The 24,485-nt window shown below is 54.1% G+C and overlaps 1 protein-coding gene across 1 annotated transcript; it reads right to left on the reverse strand.

Annotated features, from left to right (window-relative positions):
* Nucleotides 1–190: 190 nt before the first annotated feature.
* Nucleotides 191–21,443, reverse strand: Cdh15 (cadherin 15). The gene is made up of 14 exons (XM_041650490.1): nucleotides 21,305–21,443; nucleotides 11,807–11,962; nucleotides 11,291–11,446; nucleotides 9,574–9,718; nucleotides 6,205–6,365; nucleotides 5,667–5,795; nucleotides 5,111–5,296; nucleotides 4,049–4,302; nucleotides 3,125–3,267; nucleotides 2,785–3,024; nucleotides 2,341–2,580; nucleotides 2,104–2,240; nucleotides 1,819–1,983; nucleotides 191–808 (listed from the first exon to the last, which is right to left on the reverse strand). Exons 1-14 carry the CDS (start codon nucleotides 21,344–21,346, stop codon nucleotides 608–610), a joined length of 2,355 nt encoding a protein of 784 aa, XP_041506424.1. The 5' UTR covers nucleotides 21,347–21,443; the 3' UTR covers nucleotides 191–607.
* Between the last annotated feature and the right edge of the window lie 3,042 nt (nucleotides 21,444–24,485).

The following is a 24,485-nucleotide window of genomic DNA, read 5'->3' on the forward strand; positions in this document are numbered from 1 at the left end:
TTTCAAAGTTATTGACAAGAAATCCGACTTAAGAAGTGGCTACAAACAAGATGTCCTGACCTAGGGTGTGCTTATTTGGTGTTTTGCATATTAAGGTGGTCCATAGAGGTGGATCCATTTCACCTTGACCAAAGGTCAGAGAGTTCAGGCATATTCCTACTCCTTCAAGGACGTGACAGGAGCTTTGACCCAGGGAGTGGCTGCCTACAGGATGCTTGGTCTAAGGTGTAGTCACTGTATGTCCTGCCTAAACAACAGAATACCTGATGTTTCAAGTAAGTATTGAAGCAAGTAATTGCTCTGTTTATTTGTGTCATGTTAAAGCAACCATTTGCCTTCTTCCCCGCTTTTGGGATTGAAGTATATAAGCATATAGAAAATAAATACAGATGAATTCAATACTTACTGGATTTCCCTTCTGCTTCTATCCTATATCTCTGTATTTTTTTCGTCTCTCTGTTCCTCCTATCTAGTTTTCTAACCCACACGCCCCTACCCTGTAACATGTGAACCCTGTTGAGGCAGGACCCCAACAGATGTTGCCCCAGCATGTGGTTATGACAGAGTGGCCATGTCCAGACAACACATCTGCTCTTGACTCTGCTTCTCATTGATGCCCATACATGTCTGCCAGCCGGGCAAAGCGGGGGCCCCAGTCACGGAGGTAGTCATAGTCCTGGTCCTCATCTCCCAGGCTGGTCAGGATGGAACTCAGTGTCCCTGCCACAGAGCCATCTCCCTCGTAGTCATAGATGAGAGCTGTGTCATAGGGAGGCACGCTGGGGTCACTGTCTGCAGCCTCCAAGCCCTGTGGGAAAGCCACACAGATCTCAGGACCACTCAGAGGCAAGCCAGGAGCCTTCTTATGCTCAGTCTTAGCCAAGGCTAAATCTGCCCTGGGTACTGCACCAGATGGGAACCTCTCTTAAGTGGGGTGGGGCAGATGCAGAATATCTCCCAGTACCTATTGGGCTAGCAAGTAAGGTTCTGCTACCTCCAGTCTTTCCCCATCAGCATGGAGAGAAGCTATCTCTTTGTCATAGGTGTTCCTCCATCCCTAGCCTATCAGGAGCCCTTCCTTAAGCATCTGGCCTCAAAGCAGGGAGGTGGTGGTGCACGCCTTTAATCCCAGCACTTGGGAGGCAGAGGCAGGTAGATCTCTATGAGTTCAAGACCAGCCTCATCTACGGAGCAAGTTCTAGGTCAGGCTCCAAAGCTACAGAGAAAAAAAGCATCTGGCCCCCTCCAGAGGCAGTATCTCCATTGCCACCCTGTCATCTTGTAACCAATACCTGCACCAGGCTTACCACCCCCAAGGATACCCCTGATCTGCTGGGAGCTTTCTCTGGGCGGTGTGGGCAGGACATTCCCTGCGTGGCCCAACCTTGCCATCCACCCCGCACTCTGATCATCTTTTGTGTAGACAGTACTAATCCATGCAGTGTTCAAACTGATGCTTTGCCCAGATGGCAGCAATGCATGTGCTGCCCACACCTTATCATAGTAAACATAAGGAGAGAGGTCATGCATCATGCAAGGGTATGTGTGCCTCACAGAGGGACAGGAAACGGGTGTCACGGTCAGTGTTGGCTGGCCATGTCCCGCTCCAACCCACAGCTTTTGAAAGGCGCCTGGCCAACCCGCTTACCCCCCTCTCCTGCTTTCCTAAGGCTTGGCCAGGGTCCTGCTGGTGAGCTTACCCCCTGACGTCCTACAGTACGAGGTCTGGAAGCGGGGTGTGGACATGGATGTGTCTGTGCGCATGTATGCACACAAGTGTGCATGTGCCCACTCTGTAATCAACCCCAGGGCACCTACATCACTGATGAAGTTGGCGATGTCAGATGGGCTGGTCGGGAGCGCTCGATGTGGCTGTGGCATGTAGCTGAAGGGGGCATCCCGGCGCAAGGGTGGCCTGCCCAGAGAGCGGCTGGTGGCCCTTGGTTCCACTGGGTGGCGCAGCTGGTTTATGTCATAAGCGTCCTGTAAGCCAGTAAGCAGTTAAATTCAGAAAGAGTAGGGACCTTCTAGGAGGCTGGTGAGCATTCTAGGGGCTCCTTTCCACGGATCCGTGTGTCTAAACCATCACTTCGGTCTCCTTACCTGGTCCTCCTCCCCTCCTCCTTGCTCGTCGTAGTTAAGGATGTTGTCCCGAAGGTCCTCTTGTAACCCATGCAACAGACTCTTGTCACGTGACTGTCCCCGGAACCGTGTGCGGAGTGCAGCAAGTAAGATGAGAACTACGGAAGCAGGAGAGACTGGCTGCAGTGTGGGCGCTTAGAGGACTTGGGGTGGGGAAGGGATCCAGGAGGGAGGGCAGGACCAAGGACCTGCACTCACCGAGCAGGACCACAGTGCTGGCCAGCACAATGACCAGTGCACCCAGGCTGACGCCCACACCTCCTGCTAGCAGTGCAGCGGCCCCAGGCAGGCAAGTGCCATCAGTCCCACAGCGACACACGGTAACGTTCAGCGTTTGCTCTCGCTGCTGGGGTGGCTCCCCAGAGTCCTGGAGCAGCAAGCTCAGGCGGTGCAGGCCCTCAGAGACCTGATGTCGGAGCCTCAAGCGCGCATGGCTCACTACAGAAGGTGCAGCGGTTAGCAGAAGCTCCGCAATAACCCCGCTCTCGCCCAGAGAGTACCAGAGTCACTGGGTGCCGGTTTCCCCACTACCCATTGAGTACTGTGGAAAATAAACCGGGCCCCGCCCAAGGATGTACTCATGTCGATACATTCTGTTGGCTGGCTTATCTCCTAGGTCCCAGGGTTATAGGGGCAACGCACCGTTAATCTGGCTGATGCTCCAGTTCCGGCCAAGATCTGGGACCCTAGGGTTCAGCTGGAAATGGAAGGGGGCCCCATGCGGAGGCAGGTCTTCGTCCGTGGCACCCAGGAGGAGGCCAGGGCCCTGGTCTGGTTCACTGCACAGACTGCCGGATGGAGGAGGAGCCAGTGCAGGGGCATGGTCGTTGACTTCTAAGATCTCAATGGACAGGGTGCCCGTGGCTGTGCTGGGTGGTATGGCTGGAAGGAGGGGAGAGCTCATAAGCTGCCCTGTCAGTCCACAGAGGAAAGTGCTGGGCTGTGGGACAGAGATGGCACCCAGCGCAGGGGCTTCCCTCACCATTGTCCAGGGCCAGGATGATGGCCCTGTACCAGCCGTCCTTCAGAAAGGGTGAAGCAGGGCTCAGCATTCGCTGGGTCTGAATCCTGCCCGTGGCCCCGTCCACTTGCAGCCAGTCTTCTGGGTCATAGTCCTTGGAGTAGCTGTTGGTGGGGAGGGGAGAAATGGGATGAGGCCCACCCAACACACTCAGACACGGGGCCACATATCATGTATACCCTGATTATCACATACACACCCATGTGTGTCTGACAGGCGCAGTGGCTACCCAGCCCTGAGCTAACTTTTCTTTTTTATTCCACTTTATATTTTAAACATTTTCACATTATTTTTTTGCATGTGTGTGCACCTGCGTGAGCACCATGACACACGAGAAGTAAAGGGGCGATGTGTGGGAACTGGGTCTCTCCTCTCACCAGGTCGGTTCCAGGAAATGAACTTATGTGGTCAGGCTGGGTGGCAAGCACCTTAACCCACTGAGCCATGTTGCCAGCCACCAACTTCTGAAGCTGGTTATCTGGACTAGCTGCACACAAGGCATGCTCCTGCCCAGTGCCCCTCGGCAGCGGGCAGTCTGCATTTCACCCTGCTTAGAACCTAGCACCATGGAGACACTGTGTCAGACTCGAGACTGGCGGTGAACTTACAGCATCAGGAGCTCTCGCGGAAACAAAGGCCTACGAAAACGGACAGGTCAGCAGTCAGAGACTGGCTAAGACCAGTCTTAGACCACGTGTCCTTACTGGAGCCCAGCCCTGCCCTGTGGGGTGTGGTCAATCCACATGTGCATATAGGTATCCGAGGGACTCAATACCCCATAGTCCCCCACCAATTCTCTTTCACCCTCAGAATCCAGATGTACCCTCCACAGGAATGGGACCACTGATCCCTCTCCCCATCACCCAACATCTCAGGGCACCCCACCTGATTCTCTGCAGCTGCTGTGTATCAGGGTCTCTGGCAGAGAAGGTGACCACGGAGGTGCCTGGGGGTGCTCCTTCGGCTATGCCCGTCCTCAGTGGGTTCTCTGGAAACACTGGAGCCTCATTGATATCCTGAACCCACACACTGACCCTGGTCTGGCCCCGCCGGGCCCGAGGGGCAGCTGCCTGCAGTGGGGCCTCATTCTGCACAGACACTCTGAGCTCATATTGCTCACGGCTTTCATAGTCCAGGGGCTGTGGGAGGAGGGCAGACACAGCTGAAATCCAAGTGCCAAGATGTCTGTTCTGGAGACTCTGTCCCTGGGCCTGTCCCAAGAGCCCAGTTTTCCTCCCCCCCCCTTTAAATCTTGGCACAATAAAAATTATGCACGGCTCAAATATTAATAGGCATGAATTTGCTGGGTGTGGAATGGCAGTTTCATGTGTTACTCAATGACTACAGTTTTTTTCAAATTATTTATTTTTATCACTAAATTTATTTTTCCAAGATTTGGTTTTGTTGGACTACAGCTTTTGTATGTAGTTATGAGGTGGATAAGCCAGCTGATGCTAAGCAGAGGGGCCATCCTGGCTTACAGAGGTCCTCCACTCTGCAGGTTTTAAGAGCAGCAAGAAATTCTCCCTTAAGAGTTCCAGTCTGCCTCAAATTGTCTCACCAGTTTCTTCCAACAAATCTTCAAACGCACCAGCATCCAAATGCATTTGTGTCTACACATGCGACTGCCTGTGCCTCTATTATATCTATACCCGCTTCTCGGTAGGAACGGGACTCATGCTGGTGCATAAGTTTGCTTAAAAATGTGAACCTAACTAATAAGGAAGGAGAAGGCTGCAGTAATGGCATTTTGTGGGTGCCTCCTACTGCCCAGTCTGGCCGGAGACCCATAGTCAGCACCTAATCCATCCCGTGCCCTGACCTAACCTAGCGTACTGGTAGGTTAGCCAGCACCTTTCTACCAGTGAGGAACCCAGGGCAAGCTGCAGGAAGATGCCTGTGGCAGATTCTAGTGAGGGGAATGCCCACGACAGCGGCACGGCTCACCTTGACCACAGACAGCACACCTTCATTGGTCCTGGGGTCTGTGTAGATCTTGAACTGCCCATCGGGATCACCCTCCAGGATGGTGAACTTGGCCACCCAGTTAGGGGACCCAGGCAGGTCTCTGTCCTCCACCTCGAGCCGTCCCACATCCACTCCAGCGACAGCTTCTACAGCCTCCATGAAGAACTGGGAGAGCCCAACCCCAGTTACTCACCAGATTGGCAGATTGGGAATGGGAATCGTCAGAATGCCCAGCCCTGTGACCCAGGGTGCCTGTTCTTGCTTCTCACTACGCTGCTCACTACAGGGCATTTCAAAGGTCTGTCTTTTCCCCGAGCTCCCGATCCAGCCTGCTGTTCCTGGATACGGGACCAACTATCCTCCTCACACAGCGAGGGGCCCAGAGACTTACTCTGGACTGAGGACCCTGAGGGCACTGTGTAGCTGCTTCTCTCTATGAAACCTCACATGTAATCCGTGTTCCTGGGGCCCTTCTATTTTAGGCCCCCTACTCATGCAATGCCCTTCCCCCAGCCCTGAAACCATCCATCTTCACCTCGTCCTTGGTGAACTCAGGGGCATTGTCATTGATGTCATCTACGGAGATGATAGCCGAGGCTGTGGCAGTGAGGCCATCTCCGGACATGTCTGCCACCTGCAGGGTCAGGTTATACACAGCGACCACCTGGGGGACAATGTGACATGACCTCAGATGTGATACCTAGAGACAACCATTCTAGGACAGCAGCTAAGCCATCTACAGCTTGCCCCTTACAGGGTATGCCCCTGCCTCAGCCTGTGAGTGAACAAGAGGTCAGTTGTGGTACCAGAAAAGTCAGATGTTAGGGGCAACAGTAAGCAGAGGGAGCCACATCAGTGTCTGGGGCAGGAATGCCCTGGTGCAGCCGCACAGGCAAGCCTCAGAGGTGTCTTTAGGCATAAGTGTCTGGCCCAGATGGTTAGAACATGATCAAAGAAGGATCAGAGTAAGAGTAATAATCACAACGTAAGCTGAGAGGTGGGAAGGCGCTGCCCTGTGAGCAGCCCTGAGGCTGTGGAGAACAGGGCCCTCCTTGGCCCTGGGGCTGCCTCACCTCACGGTCCAGCCCCACTTGCACTGTGCGGATCTCTCCAGTATGCTCGTCAATGCTGAAGAACTCAGGGGTGCCCTGCTCCAGGATAGAGAACCTGAGAGCAGCATTGTCTGTCTCTGGATCATCGGCGTCCATGGCCTCAGCCCTGGTTATGAAGGTGCCTAGGGAGGAGAGGGGAGAATGTGGTCCACCACTATGGGGGCAGGTGGGGTGGAGCACCAGTTGGAGCGGAGTGCTCCTGGTGTGCACAGACTCCCTAGGTCTGACACTGTGAGCACAGAGTGGGTAGATAGCCTGCTTTCTCGACTGCGTGTGTCACTGGGGCTGACGGCGTATGGTAGCCCTCCAGTCCAGGGCTCTCCCACTGTCTTGCCTATACACTGCAGGAGCATTTCAGCGGAGAACCAACCAGTCTTCTACCAGATGCCAGGTCAGCACGTGGAGCTAATGTACCCGGTCGGAGTAGTGAAGCCACTGGGATCCTCAGACAGCCTTGAGCCCTGGGAGTCACACCTGCCCAGGTGAAGGATACACAAACACGTAGGTACAGATCCAGGCAGGACCTTGGAGGATGCTGGGAAGGTGCTACCTGTCACCTGCTTTTCCCTCAGAAGAGATTTGGTCTGACCCTCCTCCAGAACAGAGGTAAGAAAGCTGATGCAGTGGAGTGGGTCAGGGTGAGAGGACAGGGCTCTGTGGACCCTGTGTCTCAGGTCTTGGCTTGCTCATGGGTGGATGCCCTGCTTCAGGCCTGCCTTATACAGACAGGAACCCCTGGCTGGGTGATTTCAGCATAGTACTGGCCCCAGGGCTGAAGCCAAGGACAATGCTTCCAGCAAATTCTTGGACATGGGACTCAGATTCCCAGTTCCGTGCTCTGGGAGTGTTCTCTGGCACACAGGTAAGGAAATATAGGCGTGAGGAGTCAACTCCCCCATCAGGGAAGGGGCTGCAGCGTGTGGTGGGGGCAAGGGACCCTGAGCTGATTTGGAAGCAGAGGTATCACCAGGAGCTGGGACCAGTGTGCTGTGACTCATACAGGTATGAATGAGTTCCCATGTGTGTTCACATGTGCACATGTCCAGATGCATGTATATTCAGATATGAGCACACTTTCCAGATGCACGGGACATCAGACTATAAGAATCACAACTCCAGAGCTAGAGCAATGGCTCGGAGTTTAAGATCGCTAGCTAGCTGAGCGGTGGTGGCACTCGCCTTTAATCCCAGCACTGGGGAGGCAGGGATAGGTGAATCTCTGTGAGTTTGAGGCCAGCGAATTCCAGGACAGGCTCCAAAGCTATAGAGAAAACTTGTGTCGAAAAACAAAACAAAATAAACAGACAAACAAAAAAAAAAGGAAAAGAAAAAGAGAAAGAGAAAAGAGCACTAGCTATTCTTGCAGAGGCCCAGGTTTAATCTCTAGCATCACGTCATCTAGCGATTCACCAACATCCTAACTTCAGTCTCAAGAGATCCAACACCCTCTTCTGGTCTCTAAGCACCTTGCATGCACAGGGCGTACAGATAAAACACTCACATACACAATAATGAAAAGAAATACAACGCTACACGTCTACCCAGAAGAAAATCAGCATTTACAACACTGGGGAGGAGGGCCCACAGGATGATGAAAAGCTGCCTGGGTAGTGGGGGAGACAGTTCTAGCCCATGACTATGGCACTAAAGAATGCCACAAGGACTCTGTAAGGAGCTGAAGCTGGCAGGGGGAACTTGAGGCATAATGAGAGACATGCAGTCTGGACCAGGAACTGTGAAAAAATGTCTATGCCCTGGGGTCAGGCCTTTCCTGCCCTCCGAAAAGGGCTGGAGCAGAGCTGAGGCCGCTTCCGGTGTCTTTAAGAGCAACCTCTGCTGGGAAGGGTGGGGGGTAGAAAACTCTCCTTGGGCGTGCTGGCCAGGCGGAGAGAGAGGGAAACACCCAGAAGAACCACTTGTGGCTCACCACGACTGGGGTGGAACTGGGGTCAGCCCAGCCCCCTACCCACTGGCACACCCCCCTTCCCTGTGACTGGGGACCAGCCCCAGGGCAGGCAGGCCACTCTGTAATGGCCAAACTGTGTGGGCCTGGTGAGGTGGGAGGCACACAGGGAGAGATGGCAAGATCAGGAGAGGCAGAAAGAAATGAGTCTGGTAAAGAGAAGGAAGGAAAGGCTGCAGGACTAGAACACCTGACCCAACGGTTCTCTGTCCTTACAGACTCATTACTATGGAAATTACCAGTAGACGGGTGTGTGTGTGTGTGTGTGTGTGTGTGTGCACATGTATTTCCTGACTTTGGTAATTACAGAGAGCTTTCAGAACACACTGACATTGTAAGAATATTTGGTATCCAGTCCACAGTCAAGCAGCTGAGTGAGAAGACAAAAAAGGAAAAAAAAAAAAGGTTGAACAGATAAACAGGTCCCTGCAATGGGCACACAGGAATCATGTTTGGCTTTTCAGTAGGTCTGGAATCAGGCCAGAATAAAGATTCTAAGCACACGGTTACTTTAACTCTTGACAAATGGGCAAATGAGATGGGATAGGATGAACCTGAGGGCGAGAGGGCCAGATCTGCTGCTTGTGTGCTTTGGGCTCCCTGAAACCCTCGCCCAGTGCAGGTTTGAACCACTGGGGACAGGCAATGAGGAAGGGAGGGGAAGTGGGCACAGCACTCCGCCTGGTCCTGCCCAGCCAGCCTGCCTGAGGAAGGCCAGGACAGGTGTATGATTTTGAAGAGGTCCTTGGGGGAAAGGGCAGAGTCTTGTGTAGCCAAGGCTGGCCTCAGATTGCTCAGGTAACTGAAAACGACCCTAAACTCTCAGGCTCCCTTTCCCAAGTGCTGGGTTCACATGTATGTGCTGGTTGGGCTCTTTGGGCTCTTTGAGATCAAACTGCACCTGAAGCAGCAGCCAGAGGAGGCCCTGCTGCAGGTTTGTGGAGTTCCCTTTGGAGGATAAAAACGGCATTGGGATAATAAGCTCAGGCTCCGTGGGTTCACTAAACAGGACTGGACGGTTCCCTGAAAAGCTCAGCTTCACGTTATGCAAAGTTCACCACCGTGAAAGGGAGAGGAACGACTAAAACACAGACACCCGAAAGCTTTGTGTGCGGGTCAATTTTTTGGGGGGAGTGGGGGTGGGGATGGCGTTGAGACAGGGTTTGATGGTCAAATCCATATTGACATGGGAAGCGTGAAGGAGATTGCTTCCTTACACTCGACCCTTTGGATGAGTTTAGAATTGTCAATTCTGCAGTGCATAGAGATTCACCTGGCATGCCAGGCAAGCGCGCACCGCAGAGCAGAGGGGCAGGGGGCAGCTGCGCCTCTAGTCTGCACCTGGACCTTCTGAAGACCCAGCTCACCTGGGATGGCACCCTCCAGGATGCGGCCCCTGAACACGTCCTGTAGGAAGACCGGCCGGTTGTCATTTTGGTCCACCACAACGATCTCCAGGTCCGTGGGCTCCTCCAGGGTAGAGCCACCCAAGTCCAGGGCAAAGGCCCTTAGCTGTCCAAACAGAAGGCAAGGACTGGCTCTATGACTCCTAAAGCCATGCAGAAGGAACAGCAAGGACCCATGGGCTGAACACAGGTGATGGGCATATGGGACAGAACATACGCGTGGGCAAGCACCCTTTCCCTGAATGGAGCCTGCTTCCTCCCAGCACACAGGCTACACCGTCTCTCCTTGGCTGCCAGGCCACCCCCTGAACATCTCGTCAATGAAGTGATGTACTCACTAAGGTTCTGGGTTTATCTCCCTTACTCTGTGTGATTTGGGCTTCTTTCAAAATTTACCACATTCCTCCTTCTTCATTTTAGACAGGGTCTCTGATCCCTGCTGCCTGGGACTCTGTAGACTAAGCTGGCCTTGAACTTACAGAGGTCTGTCTGAGCTATGACTAGCCTAAGTCACTTTACTTTTTGGAGCAGGGTTTCATATGAGCTTAGGACATTTTAACCTGCTTCCTTTTGGAGAAAGGCATGACAGAATTTCCACTCAGGAGGCAGAGACAGGCAGAAGGTGAGTTCAAGCCCAGCTAGAGATATACAGGAAGACACTGTGTATCACACTTAAGAAGAAAATTGTCTCATAGATTCCTCTTTAGAAAGGCCATAGCAGTCTCTCAGTTTGGAAGAATGTCTCGAGGATGTCAAAGAAATCCTGGAGACAGGCAGTGGTGTGCACACTTTTAATCCCAGCACCTGAGAGGCAGAGGTTGGTGGATCTGTATGAGTTTGAGGCCAGCCTAGTCTACAGAGCAAGTTCCAGGACAGCCAAAGCTATTTAGGACCAACCCCCTTCCCCTGCCAAAAAAAAAAGAAAGAAAAGAAAAAAGAAAAAAAATTGGTCCCTGGAAAAATGGAGGTAGAGAGCTACCCTGCCTCCAGACAGATAGGATGCAGCCCACAGGGTCCTGGCTACAATACGCGGGTTCCTCATGATTTTACCTGGTTTTAGTTTTGTACCAGGTTTGTGATCTGTAGCCCAGGCTGACTTCAAACTCCACATCTCCCTGTCTTAGTCTCCTAAGGATCACAGGTCTGTAACACTATGGAAAGCTCTATTTATTTGGTCACGTTGGGGATGGAATCGAGGGCCTTTACATGTTAGGCAAGCACCTACATCTCAGTCTGGCAGATAACTATTTACAGAGAAGCCTAAGGAGGTCCTGGGCTCATCTCCTGGCCTTGGGCACACCTCAGTGTGACTCTTACCTCCCTTCCTGAACCCCAGGAATGCAATGGTAGTGAGGCCCCCTTGGTGGCCAATCACACCTCGGAGATCATCTTTTGCTGCTGATGGTAACACTATTTGGAAATTCTTTATGATATACCTATCCACCAGCAGTACATGGCTCCAGGGACAGCTGGCTGTCATCTCAGCTCAGCAGCTGCAAAGATGCTCTCGCCTCCAGAGGAACACCCAGCCCTACTTCAAGGCCTCACACACTGAATGCTCAGATGTGGGTCCTATGAGGACCAGATCTTGCTTCAGAAGCATCTGACCTAGAGCCTGTCAGGTGGGGAGCAGAGGCCTGAGGAGGAGGAAGGAACCCGGCTTCCAATCAGGCCCTACCCTGAAGCGGTCCGTCTTCTCACGGTCCAGCGTGGCATTGAGGTACACCCTCCCTGTGAACTTGTCGATGGAGAAGACATTTCGGGGCTCCTCATCCACGCCGGGCCCCTGGATGCTGTAGATGACACTGCCCAGCTGTTGCTTATCAGACTTGATCTGTGGGACAGGAGTGGGGCTTAGTGAGGGTCAGAGGGCACCCCGACACCTTCATGTTCTTCCCCAGCAAAGGTCCTAGGCTCTGAAGCCCAACACGTTCCCTTCCTAAACTCAAGCCCTGCTCCAGGGCATCCTGGGCCCTGTAGCCAGTTGCACTCCAAGTATGCAGACGGCTGACTGTTGATGTCCCAGGTTTACTCGTACTGCTGAATAAACAAAGCATATATCTTCCAGGGGTGCATAGCCTGAGGACATGCCCACTAGGGAACCCTAATTTTGTTCCTGCCAGCAGAGGGAGCTCCCCCAGTTCCAAGAGGATCATTAAGAAATACCCTACGCCCCCTCCCACCATTCCCTTACCTGCACCAGTGGGTAGGGGAGGCGTTTGTGGTTCTCAGACACACTGATGGGTGGGATGACCCAGGCTCTCCGCACACGGCCTGAGGCTGGTCCCCGACGCCAGGGGTACAGGGTGCTGGGCTCTGGCTCAGGGAGTGCCCAGGGCAGGCCAAGGCTCTAAATACAGATGGGACACAGTCATACAGGGTATAGGGGTACCAGGGTGACATCATTCTTGGGGCTGTGGTTGGGCCCTATGCCATCTGGTAGTGTAACCACGGAAGAGTATAAAGCTATGTGGGCCTAGGCAGTCACATCCTGGGGTGTTTAATTTTCAAATTTCTCATACGGGTGTTTCCTCTCCTATACACCTGTCTCCTCTCCTTGACTAGAGCCCAGAAAACAGGTTGTGTCCACAATATCATCTGACCTCTAGAAGTAGAGTTTATTGGCTAGCTGGAGGCAATGTGAAGGCTTGCACTTTTTCTGAGGTCCCTGTGAGGTCCGGTGCCAGCAGGGCCTAGGAAAGTGCCCAAGGGGCAACTCTTGCTTCCTAGGAATGAGGGCCAGGAGGATGTTCAGAAGCTGGTGGGGCCAGAGACTCAGGCAGAAGTAGGGTTACTACATTAGGGTGAGAAATGGCATGTGTCCTTCCTCAGCCTCACAGCTTAAATGTCACAAGTGCCTGCTCTTATCAGAAGAGGCCACATGAGTGGAGGGGCTCCTAAGCACCTGTGTCCAACTTTGACCTACACAGACTCACCCTAGCCACCCAGGGCAGTAGGACCTAGTGTCTGAAACCTCCCTCTGCCACCAGGCCTGGCACTTGATTTCAGACACTTCCAGAAACAGGGCCAGGGAGCTCAAGAGGGGATGGCTGCTCCCCTATGGCCTGCAGTGCGAACAGGGAGGGGATGTGCTCAGGGCACCACATCCAGCTTCTCAATATTGCTTTGCAGAAGGAATGTCCAAACTGCCAGGTCCCTAGGCAGACAAGGACAATGAGGAGCTCATTTAAGCTGTGTTTTACAGTGGAACCTTGATGTCTGGGGCCTCGTTTGCTGGCCACGCTCATCTGTGACAAGGATGAGGGGTATGGAGGGCCAGGGAAGACAAGTTCTTCAGAGGCCAGGGACTGGGCTGGGACATAGTCAGAGCTGCTTGGGGTACAGGGTGACCCTGGGCTTGCTGTATGGCTCAACTAAGGGGGCACCTGGGAAAAAGGGATGAATTTCATAACTGGACCAAAGTTCTGGAAACCCAGGACTCTTGGAATACTCTCTTCCTCCTCATCACCCAGGCAGCCGCTGCCTAGAAGAGCTGAACCAGAGACAGCTTGGCTCGGTATCCAAAGAGACTCACTCCCAAAAGATAACCTGAGTTTCATCTCTGGAGACCACGTGGTAAAAAGAGATTTGACGTCCACAAGTTGTATTCTGGCCTTCACATGAAACATGTATGCTCCCACCACAATAAATAAATGTAACTTAAAAGAAAAAAAGCAGTGTCTGGGGTTGTGTGGCTGCAGACAGGAGAGGAAGTCAAGTCTCTAAGCACAGAGGGTGCATTACTGAGCCCCGTTCTCCCAAATCCACCGCCATTACCTGATTGGGACTGCAGACAGCACCCCTCAGAGGGGGAAACTACAGATTGGAGAAGAGACTTGTCTATCAAGTAAATGACAGACCGCACAGCGGCTCCCCAAGGCATCCCCGACCTGGTTCTCACAGGTGGTTTTCATCCCTGGTTTGGGGATGGATCTCACCCTGAGTGCTCCACCCTCCAGTTCTTCCTTGTTCCACTCCTTAATTTGGAGAGGTGAAGAGAACCAGTCATCTGAGGACTTTGGGGACCCTTGTGAACACTGGTGCCACTGGTACTTCTGAAAGACCCCTCACCCCAAAGCACAGCCTGGTCGAGGCTGCCATCACGGGTGTGGATGTCAACCATGCGTTGACCTCATTGTCCACAGCACAGGCTGACTAGGAACAAAGCCTAGGGCAGCCATATGCTTCCAGGGTGCTGGGAGATTGTCAGGCCAATGCTAGGTGGGCCACAGCTTGGCAGGATCTGTGGAAGTGATGGGCGTGGGGGGCTCTAGCACACAGGGACTGCATCGTTTGGAAATCCTCTCAGCATTCATAGCTGTCCATAGCTGCACTCCCCTGGTCCCACGGGAGGGCCAAGGGCAAGCAAAGGGGCCAATCCTTCAGACTCCCTGCTGGCCCAGGGGCGGGGGGGGGTGGACTGGGAGACTTCAGTCACCGCCTCAGGGCTAGTCACGTGCCTCTCTTTACATTAGTTTTGGGGGCAGAGGGACAAGTGTGGAGGTCAGAGGCCAAGTGTGGAGGTCAGAGGACAGGTGTGGAGGTCAGAGGACAGGTGTGGAGGTCAGAGGACAGGTATGGAGGTCAGAGGACAAGTGTGGAGGTCAGAGGACAGGTATGGAGGTCAGAGGATAAGTGTGGATGTCAGAGGACAAGGGTGGAGGTCAGAGGACAGGTGTGGAGGTCAGAGGACAGGTGTGGAGGTCAGAGGATAAGTGTGGATGTCAGAGGACAAGGGTGGAGGTCAGAGGACAGGTGTGGAGGTCAGAGGACAGGTGTGGAGGTCAGAGGACAGGTGTGGAGGTCAGAGGACAGGTGTGGAGGTCAGAGGACAAGGGTGGAGGTCAGAGGACAGGTGTGGAGGTCAGAGGACAGGTGTGGAGGTCAGAGGACAGGTGTGGAGGTCAGAGGACAACTGTGGAGGTCAGAGGACAGGTGTGGAGGTCAGAGGACAGGTGTGGAGGTCAGAGGACAGGTGTGGAGGTCAGAGGACAGGTGTGGAGGTCAGAGGACAGGTGTGGAGGTCAGAGGACAGGTGTGGAGGTCAGAGGATAAGGGTGGATGTCAGAGGACAAGGGTGGAGGTCAGAGGACAGGTGTGGAGGTCAGAGGACAGGTGTGGAGGTCAGAGGATAAGTGTGGAGGTCAGAGGACAAGGGTGGAGGTCAGAGGACAGGTGTGGAGGTCAGAGGACAGGTGTGGAGGTCAGAGGACAGGTGTGGAGGTCAGAGGACAGGTGTGGAGGTCAGAGGACAGGTGTGGAGGTCAGAGGACACCTTGCAGGAGTTCGTTCTCTCCTTCCACTACTTGGTTCTAGCGACACACTTGGAACTTAGATGGCAAATCCGAAACCTGCTGGGCATCTTACTGCCTGTCACAGGTCTTCTCTTGGTGACTTCCCTCCTGAAGGCTCTGTCCTACAGAGTGGTGCTTTCCTAGACACTGTCCTGTCCACAGGCGCAGTCTCAGGACACGATGTAAAAGTACAGCTGTGTTTTCCACGCCGTCTCATTCTAGTTAACGGAACTGCTTTGGGCCAGCAGCTGCCTTTGCTGTATACAGTACCATATCCAGATGCCAGCTATCAGAACTATGGCCAGCCTTAGCAAGGATGAGACCCAAGGGTGCCTGTATGAGAATGTACTGTCAGTAGGGGTTGCCACGTGGAAGTAGCAGATCCCTGAGTGGGAGGAGCTCAGATTTCAACTGCCCTTGGCTCAGACTGCTGTTCTTTCTTTGTTTTTATCTTATATAGTCCGGGGTGGCCTCAAATTCACCCTGTAGCTAGAGATGACCCTGCACTCCTGCCTCTACTTCCTAAGTATGTGTGTGTGCGCGCACACGCACTCACACACACACCTGAGTATATATATATATATATACTCTCTACATACAAGTGCCGCAAATGCCTCCCTCTTTGAGGTCACCCCCTCCCTACCTGGGACAGATGCTGGGATTATCCATGTGGGGGGGGGGAGTCCTGGATAGTCCTCAGGACAGAGCAGGGCTGGGAGTGTGGAGGGCAGAGCCACCACACACAGGTGCTCCAAACACAGCATTGAACCCTCAGCATGGCTCCCACACGGTCAGAGCCCCACCCTTTCCTCAGTGTGGCCACCTTCCCCCAGCCACCCCCTTTGGAATGACAAGTGGGCTGGTATCAGGTTCCCCAAGGACACCCCCCACACACACACACAGCTTTACTCTTGCTCACACCTAAGGAAGCTCCCACTTGGCTCTATTCCAAGCAAGGGAGCTGAGAGGCCCAGGCAGGGACCAGAAAGCAGGCAGCCAATTTCTCTCTGGAAGAAGGTCGCGTGGAGGCTGGAGAGATGGCTCAATGTTTAAAGGCACTTATCACTCTTACAGAGGAACCAGGGTTCGATTCCTGGGACTCACATGGTGGCTAAAGAGTCTTCTGTAACTTCAGGCCCAGTGTGGGGAAGGGATCTGACATGTTCTTCTGGCCTCTTCAGGTACTGCAGGCATGCGGTACACACACGTGCACCAGGCAAATCACATAAAAATAAAGTTAAAAAATTATAAAAAGAAATCAGGTGGTGGTGGCACACGCCTTTAATCCCAGCACTCCAGAAGCAGAGGCAGGTGGATTTCTGTGAGTTCGAGCCCAGCCTGGTCTACAGAGAGAGTTCCAGAACAGGCACCAAGCTACAGAGAAACCCTGTCTTAAAAAACCAAAAAACAAAAAAATTCTCATATATATATATATATATATATATATATATATAGATATAGATATAGAAAGGGGGGGCTGTGTGTACAGCACTTACACACAGGGAGTCCTGCTGGCAGGACTGGGCCATAGGGGCACCACCTCCTCTGTCAGAGTCTATCAGCTCCCATCAGTTCCATGGCAGTCTACTGCTCACTCTGGGCAGAGCAGACAGCTTCCCTCCTTGTGGAGTTGCCAGCTAGCTACCCACTCTCCCCCTACCCCCACTTCCACTAAGCTTAGTCACCACTTCAGTGGATCCCTGGCAGTGGCTGGTTGGGGGTGTTGGCGCTCTGAGGGCAGCAGGGAGGGAGCGGCCAGCCAGCCAGGAGGCCACTTGGATTTCAGCCTCTGTGTCTCTTCCTAAGCACACATGGACGGCCAAGGCCCAGGAAGGCACTGGCCCTGTGGGCACCTGCACATAGCCTGCTTTGAGATCAAAGGCTCTGGCTCAGGCTCCACTCTCCTGTCCTATTCCCCAGCCCAATGCAGTAGTCAAGATGGGAGCACTTGATCCCATCCCACCAGTGGGACCCCAGCTACCTACTCCACAGCTCCCCACGGCAACTAGGGTCACCCACAGTAAAGTCCCATCGTCCACTTGGTCCTAGAGTCCAGGGAGCAGAGGACCCTGTTCAAGAGGATGAGTCTAGAGGGGCCAGAGTTCTGCCTAGGCAGCTCTAGCCTCACAGATGGCAGCTTGGCCTTAGAACCTGCCAAGACCAGCACACATAGCCGCTTCTAGGTCAGAGTGGTGTTCCTACCAGGCACACACCTGCCTGTTTGGCATGGGAACCACGGCTACAGCCTCCATGGACACAGGAGCTTTTTTTTTGCCAGAGCTCGATGGCAGACCCTGAGATGTGGCTGAGAGTTGCCTTGGGGGAAGTCTGGCTTCATCTTCCTCCCCTCAGGATGGCATGTGGGTTGGGATCTGGGGCTCTTCGTGACATCTAAGGATGGCAGAGGGGGAGCACCTTAACTCATAGCTCTAAGACACGGTCAGAGGGGCTGAGTCATCTGCCCAAAGCCACACAGGCAGAGTTGGCACCAGAGGGCACGACAGGCAGATGCCATCTGTAGCGCCTGCCCTGCTTTGGGCAGGGCTGTTGAGAATGGGAGTTCCCAGGCTCTCTGAAGCCCCTGCGGCCTGGGAAAACCTCCCACCCTCCTCCTAGTCCTGCTTCCTCCACCAGCTGCTCCAGCCAGCACCCACGGGCTTGGCAGTGACTGGGTGTGGTCAAGGCAGACCCTGGGAACCTGGAGCCTCTGGCCTGTCCACAGCCCAAGTTCATGAGGTCACAGAACCACAGTGCCTTGGCAGGGCCATGTGCCCAGATCAGAGGCTACAACGGTATGAGTGGGTGACCAACGGTCAGGCCACAGCCAGCTTCCGGCTCTTGGGAGGCATTTGTGTAGCCCATCCTGTATCTTCTCACCCAACGCCCTCCCCAGATGATGTGGCAGGCGGGAGGCAAGGCTGGGGGCTGCCTTGGGAAGCTAGGACATCCAGTGCTTAGGACAAAGCCATGTGGCCTCAGCGGTTCATCCGTTCCCTACATCCAGGACAGAGGACAAGGACGGAAGTCCCTGGAAGGTGACTTCATGGACAGGTACTCCCACCCTGATCTCCTCCTCTGTCCCGTCAGACTAAGCTAGACAGGAAATAGATTCTTTCCCCACAGTAGATACCCAATGTGTCCCAGCTCATCCCAGCCCTGCTCTTGAGCAAGAACCAACCCAGCTAACAGTCTGGAGGCTCCTCAGGCTATCCAGGGCCACTGATCTGAACCAAACTCCTAAGTCAGCTACCCTCTGGGGTCTTTCCTGACCCCCAACCCCAAGAAGCTGTAGAGTGATAAGGGTTCTGCCAGGCATGAAGTATGTGCGTCAGTCACTGCCAGTGTCTGGTCCTCCCGCACTCTACCGTACAATCCTGAACAGAGGTTCTGGGGATAGGGGGATGGGATTGACTGGGAAGTCCCAAGTGCTCTGGCCATGAGAGGAAGGTGTCTGCTCCATCTTGGCAGAGCTAATGGCCTGGGATGGGGGTGGAGGGCACAGGAAACCCCTACAGTGATTCTCCACGGGCTTCTCAGGCCTGCACACCTCCCACAGGCTGGAATCCATGGCCACTTCATTCCTGGACAACCAGCATGCCAGGAATGAGCCCAGCTGTTGGCCGGGCCTAGGGTGGCCCCACATTCCCACTGTGGGACCACCCTGTCCAGCTGCTGCAGGCATCAGGGAATGAGGAGGGGGCAGACAGGCAGCTGTTCCCTCTGATCAGACTAGCCCTGCCTGTCTGACAGCACAGACTGGGTACAGTGCTCGCTCGGAACCACAAGCTGCCTCCCTCTAGGCTAAGTCACTGCCGACTGCAGGCTGGACCTGCTGGAGGTGAGGCCCTTTCCCCAGCACCAGTGAAAAGTCCCCAGAGGTACCGCTGAGGCCCATCTTTCCTTCAGAGGCCATGTGGCTTCCTTGGTCCCTAGATGAAGGTGAAGTAGGCCCACTCAATGGACAGAGATCTCAGGACCATCTGTGCTCCTTCTCAATGCACATCAGGACTAGCAACTAGAGAGCCTGAACCCCAAGTGCAGGGACTGGGGAAGGGGGTCAGCTTTAGGAGGAGTGTATTGTTGTGTGTGATACTGAGGTTAGATCCCAAGTTTCAACCAGGCTAGGCAAATATTCTACCACTGCTTACATCCCAGGCTGCTTTGACTTTCTTTAGAGTCAATATATTGACTGCCCAGGCTGGCTGTCAACTTGTGGATCTTTCTGCTTCAACTTTCCGAGCGGTAGAGTTACAGGCCTGGTGGTGGGGAGCAGTTCTCAACACAGTCCAACCCCTGTGCCGCCCTGGAGTTCAGGAACTTCAGATTTGTTGTTGCTGTTGTTTTGTTTTGTTTTTCGAGACAGGGTTTCTCTGTAGCTTTGGAGCCTGTCCTGGAACTCATTCTGTAGATCAGACTGGCCTCCAATTCACAGAGATCCGCCTGCCCCTGCCTCCCAAGTGCTGGGATTAAAAGTGTGTGCCCACCCAGCTAAGGAAGTTTAGATTTTAGGGGGAACCTGGATAGGGAGACAGTGAAGCAAGGTGTGAATCTGTGTAGAACCCACCACTCACCCCCAACCCGAGGAACCCAAGACAGAGTTACTGGGCCAGCGTGACCAGGGAAAACCCCAATAAGGGGGAGGCAGGATTCCCAGGACCCATGCATGTGGGTAAGAGTGTGAAAGCTGGCCGGGTGGTGGTGGCACACAACTTTAATCCCAGCTCTTGGGAGGCAGAGGGCAGGTGGATCTCTGTGAATTTGAGGCCAACCTGGCCTACAGAGTGAGTTCCAGCACAGCCAAAGTTACATGGAGAAAGCCTGTCTCAAAAAATTTTTAAAAAGATTAAAAATTAAAACCAAAAAACCAAAGGGGTGAAAGCTGAGTAGTGGGGGGGGGGGGCAATACATCGGGCAGAGGGGGCAGGCCGGAGGAGTTCCCCATGCTAGAGGGAATTCGAGTGCTGTCTTGAAGTAAGTTCAAGAGGCCAGGCCTCAGGGGCTGGTCCCTGCCCCCACCTGACTTCTAGGGATTCCAGATGAGACAGAGAGAGGGGGCTTGAGGAGGGAGGGGAAGAAGGATGCTACCTAGCACTATCCAGTCTGCAGTGGGTGTGCAAGAAACTCGGGGGGCTTTCAGGGTGATCTCAGCAAGCTCCCAGCCTTGCTGTAGCCAGTGGGGAGCCTCTGATGGGTCAGGCTGTTATGCTCAACACTGGCATTCTAGAGCAGTGCGGGGTCTTAGGGTCCCCCCAAGGTCAGGGGGAGATGTAGGGCTGACGCTCCAGGGCCAGCTGCTAGAGGGTCTTCCTGGCCAGGCTCCCATCAGCTGCCAGGGACTGAAACCTGAGCAGAGCTGCAAGGATTGTGGGAATTTGAGGGGACCAAGAAAGTCCTGGAGAGGGTTCTCAGAGGGGATGGGACCCCTCCCCCCACCATACACACATACACGCACGCACGCACACACACACACACACACACACACACACACGCACACGCACACGCACACGTGCAGTGCTGGCTGACCACTCTTAAACCACAGCACTTCTCTGTGCTTGCCACCTGTTGTCTCCGGGTTGCAGAGGCTGTCCACACCACATTGCCATCTCTGTGGCAGGGGACCCTGGCAGGGGACCACAGAACCCACATACCCCTGTCCTGGCCTAGCCCAGGGCCATTGAGCAACTTGTCTGGAGAGGGCCAACACCGGGAGATATTGGGGACCTGGGCTTTGTCTACATTTCCCTGTGCCATGTTAGGAAGATGGGGTACTAGGGACGGAAGGATCTGGGGACCACAGGCAACTCCATCTCCAGGTGGACACAGAGGCCCAGTGGCTGTCTTGGTCAGGCTATAGCCGCTGTAAACTGAGTGTGTGCTGGGCTGCTCTGAGTCCTGGGGGCAGAGGTGCAGCTCCTGCAGCTGGCTAGGACCACGGGGCAGGGACTCAGACACCAAGACCAACCAGGGACCAACCCACTCCTGCCACAGTTGAGAGTTTCACAGATACAGTGGGCTTCCTGCCCCATCTTCCTGCCCCATCTCCCTGCCCCATCTCTGGAATACAAGGATCTCACAAGACTGCCCACCTCGGGCTCTGGGAGGCTCCAAGGAGGCAGCTGTAGTCACTTCCAAACTGACTATGGGTGTTCTCTGCCTCGGAGCAATGCTCCCTAGTCTTAAACCATCTTGCTTACTTGTGTGTAGGAGCGGTGGGTCATCCTCTTTCTGGAAGCCCCTAAGCACAGGATACCCCTTTCCACAATGCATCAGAGAGTGTGGCCCAGCCTGGACATTGCAGGCAGCAGTTCTCAGGCCTCCTGAGACACTTAGGGCCGGTGGCCCCAGACAAAGCTATCTTATAGCTAGAGGCAGGGATGCCACAGGGCGCAGAAGCTTACCTGGGCAAGAAGCCCGAGGGCGAAGAGCAGAGTAGAACCCATTGGGACAGCGGTCGGTCGAAGAAGAAGAGCCGAGGGCAAGTGACTGGGCGACCAGTGGGACGGCCTCTACCCCAACGCGGAGAGCCAGAGCCACCCGTCTGAGTGACAGCACAAGTGCTCAGGGCAGCAGGGCAAGAGACTGCACGTGTGCCGTGGGGCGGAGTCAGGGTAGGGCTAGGGTTGAGTGGCAGCACGTGTGTGTGTGGGGGGGGGGTGAGTTGTGGGCGTGGCCAGGGAATGAGTGACAGCACATGTAGGTGGGCCTGGATAGCAGCTAGAGAACGGTTGGAGAGTGCCAGGGCAGATCCAGAGCACAGCGACAGCGCACGTGCAGTAGAGCCGGGCCGAGGCTCGCAGCAACAGCATATGCGGTCAGTGCCTGTAAAGTTTTGAAGTCAGCACGTGTGTACTGGGGTGGTCCTGGACTGAGTGACAGCGCTTAGTGGAACTGCGAGTAGACATAGGGGCCAGTACCCAGCATGCAGTAGGCTGCTGGGGCTGGAGCCTCTAGCGGGCCCCAGGTTGCAGAAGCCAAGGATGGAGGGAGCCAGGAGCCAGGCATTGTAGCCCATACCTTTAATCCTAGCACCCGGGAGCTCGAGGGAGGTGGATTTCTGTGAGTTCCAGGCCAGCCAACACTACACTGAAAGGAGCAGGAGAGTTAGGGACCAAGTCTGGATCATCCGTTCAGTTTTGATCTTCCAGAACTCACCAGAGGTTTCTGCCTCAAGGGTTTGCACAGGAGAGGTCTTCCCTGGATGGTACCCAGGGCTTGCTCTCTGCCTTTAGGGTTCTGTGTAACAGCACCCCACCACCCCTGGGGTATCTTTGGAAGGTGACCTTTGTTCTGGCGTAGTTGTGGAATGTCCTGGGAGCTCAGTAACCGTGGAAGGCTTGGGTGAAACAGAAGACTACTGGAGTGGGCCTGGGGTGAGGTCCATTTTGGTGGTTCAATCCCAGGTCTCACAGCCCTGGGCTCTGGCCAGAGTTCCTCTGTTCCCTCCCTGCATTTGTCTGCACACATGTGCATGCGGTAGTCACCATGGCCTTATGAGACACCTTCTCTGATGACAGCAACAGCTTCCCAATGGTACCCCCAACCTCGGCTGTCCCTGGTTGCAGGCCTTGAGAGGAAGGGGTAGTGTGATCCTCTGTTACGAGGCAGACTAAGGTAGCTTGCATTAAAGAAAGCAGAAGTTACTGGCTCTGAGGCTCAAGAGGGGCAGAAATGGAGAGATCCTGTCCATGCCAGCTGCTCTGCTCGGCTGTACTGGGCTGACCCAGGGTGGGTTGGTAGAGACTTGGTTGATTTCCATACATTTTTGAGGTCCAGACCCCGAACAGAAGAAATGAAGACTGTACAAAGCTAAAGGGACCCCAGTTTTGTGCCCAGGAGATCCATATGGTACCTGAAACCCATCTGCTCAGCTAGGGTTCTGAGCCCCATCCCTGGGTAGTACCCCAGGGGTCAGAGACTCCAGGCTGGTCAGAGCTCTTTATCCCCACTCTCTTCCCCAGGGCTCCTGCTGGTCCCATAGCTTTAGACACAATCCACAAGCAAGAGACTCTCAGCACTCACACCCACCTAACCCTATGGCCATCCAACCCCACAGACCTACGGCAGCATTCTCAGCCCACGTGGCTCTTGATTCAGCACCCCACCATTCTGTCCCACAAGCCACTCTCCCTAACAACTGTTAACTCATCCCCCAGCACTCTGGGTCCACTCACTTCCTCTAGGGTCACCTGTCCCTTGATGTGCACCACCTGGAGCAGAACTTCCTTCTACTGTTATTCAGAGAACTCCTACCCGTTCCTCAATGCCCAGCTCCAGGGCTGCCTTCAAGGGAGCACCCTCTACATCACAACTAAGCTGTTCCTTCCTTCTCTTGTCTGCTGCTGGGCACTGGCCCTTTATAGTTGCCCTTATATGCTGTCCTCTGGACCTGGAAGAAGGGCAGGAAGAGGGAGGGAAAGAGGAGGAAAAAGAGGAATGGGGGAGATGAGGAGAGAGGGAGTGGGAATGAGAATTCCCATGCAGGATCCTGCAGACCAGTGAGATGCTGTTGTCAACCCAGTCAGAATATACCTCTGAATGTACTGGTATTTACAGCAAAGTTTGATGGTCCAGAGAAGACCCATCTTGAATGTGGCCGTCCCATGGGTTGGAGTTCTGGACTAAGTAAAAGGGAGAAACATGCTGAGCAGCTGTCCTAGGTGGGGTTACTGGCTGTGATGAAATTCCATAACCAAGGGGGCTGGAGAGATGGTTCAGTGGTTAAGAACATTGCCTGCTCTTCCAAAGGTCCTGAGTTCAATTCCCAGCAACCACATGGTGGCTCACAACCATCTGTAATGAGGTCTGGTGCCCTCTTCTGGCCTGCAGGCATACACACAGATAGAACATTGTATACATAATAAATATTTTTTTAAAAAAATTCCATAACCGCCAGGCGATGGTGGTGCACGCCTTTAATCCCAGCACTCGGGAGGCAGAGGCAGGAGGATCTCTGTGAGTTCGAGACCAGCCTGGTCTACAGAGCTAGTTCCAGGACAGGCTCCAAAGCCACAGAGAAACCCTGTCTCGAAAAAAAAAAATTCCATAACCAAGCAACTTGCAGGAGGAAAGGGCTTACTTCAGTGTACACTCCAGGCAACAGTGCAGCACTGAGGGAAATCAGGGCAGGAACCTGGAGGCAGAGGCTGATGCAGAAGTCATGGAGGGGTGCTGCTTACTGGCTTGCTCCTCATGGCTTGCTCAGCCTGCTTTCTTATAGAATCTAGGATTACCAGCCCAGGGGGGAGGGCAACACCCACAATGGGCTGGGCCCTCACCCGCCAACACTAATTAAGGAAATGTTCTACATGCTCAGCTGCGGTCTGATCTTCTAGAGGCATTTTCTCAGCTGAGGCTCCCTTCTCTCGGATGACTACAGCACAGCACTGAGGGCACTTCGGCTTCCTGGACCAGTCGACCACCAGAATCCACCACCTTGGACCAGTCGACTGCCAGCATCCACCACGCTGGACCAATCTATCCCTAGCATCCACGACTCTGCAGTGACTGCAGATGCAATGACTTCCCCATCAGGGTGGACCCAAACCACGAGCCACACGAACGGTTCCTTCCCTCCAGTTG

Source organism: Microtus oregoni, unplaced genomic scaffold (assembly GCF_018167655.1).
Source record: "Microtus oregoni isolate MIOR12 unplaced genomic scaffold, Mior012 000004F_ref0000308, whole genome shotgun sequence".
NCBI lineage: Eukaryota > Metazoa > Chordata > Mammalia > Rodentia > Cricetidae > Microtus > Microtus oregoni.

Bases quoted from the DNA above. Each gene is read 5' to 3' on its own strand.
- Cdh15 (XM_041650490.1), bottom strand. From the start codon at position 21,346: ATGGGTTCTACTCTGCTCTTCGCCCTCGGGCTTCTTGCCCAG. The intron at 11,963-21,304 runs GTAAGCTTCTGC...ATCTGTATTTAG, and splicing joins CCCTCGGGCTTCTTGCCCAG to AGCCTTGGCCTGCCCTGGGC. The intron at 2,581-2,784 runs GTGCGTTGCCCC...CACCTTCTGTAG, and splicing joins GAGCATCAGCCAGATTAACG to TGAGCCATGCGCGCTTGAGG.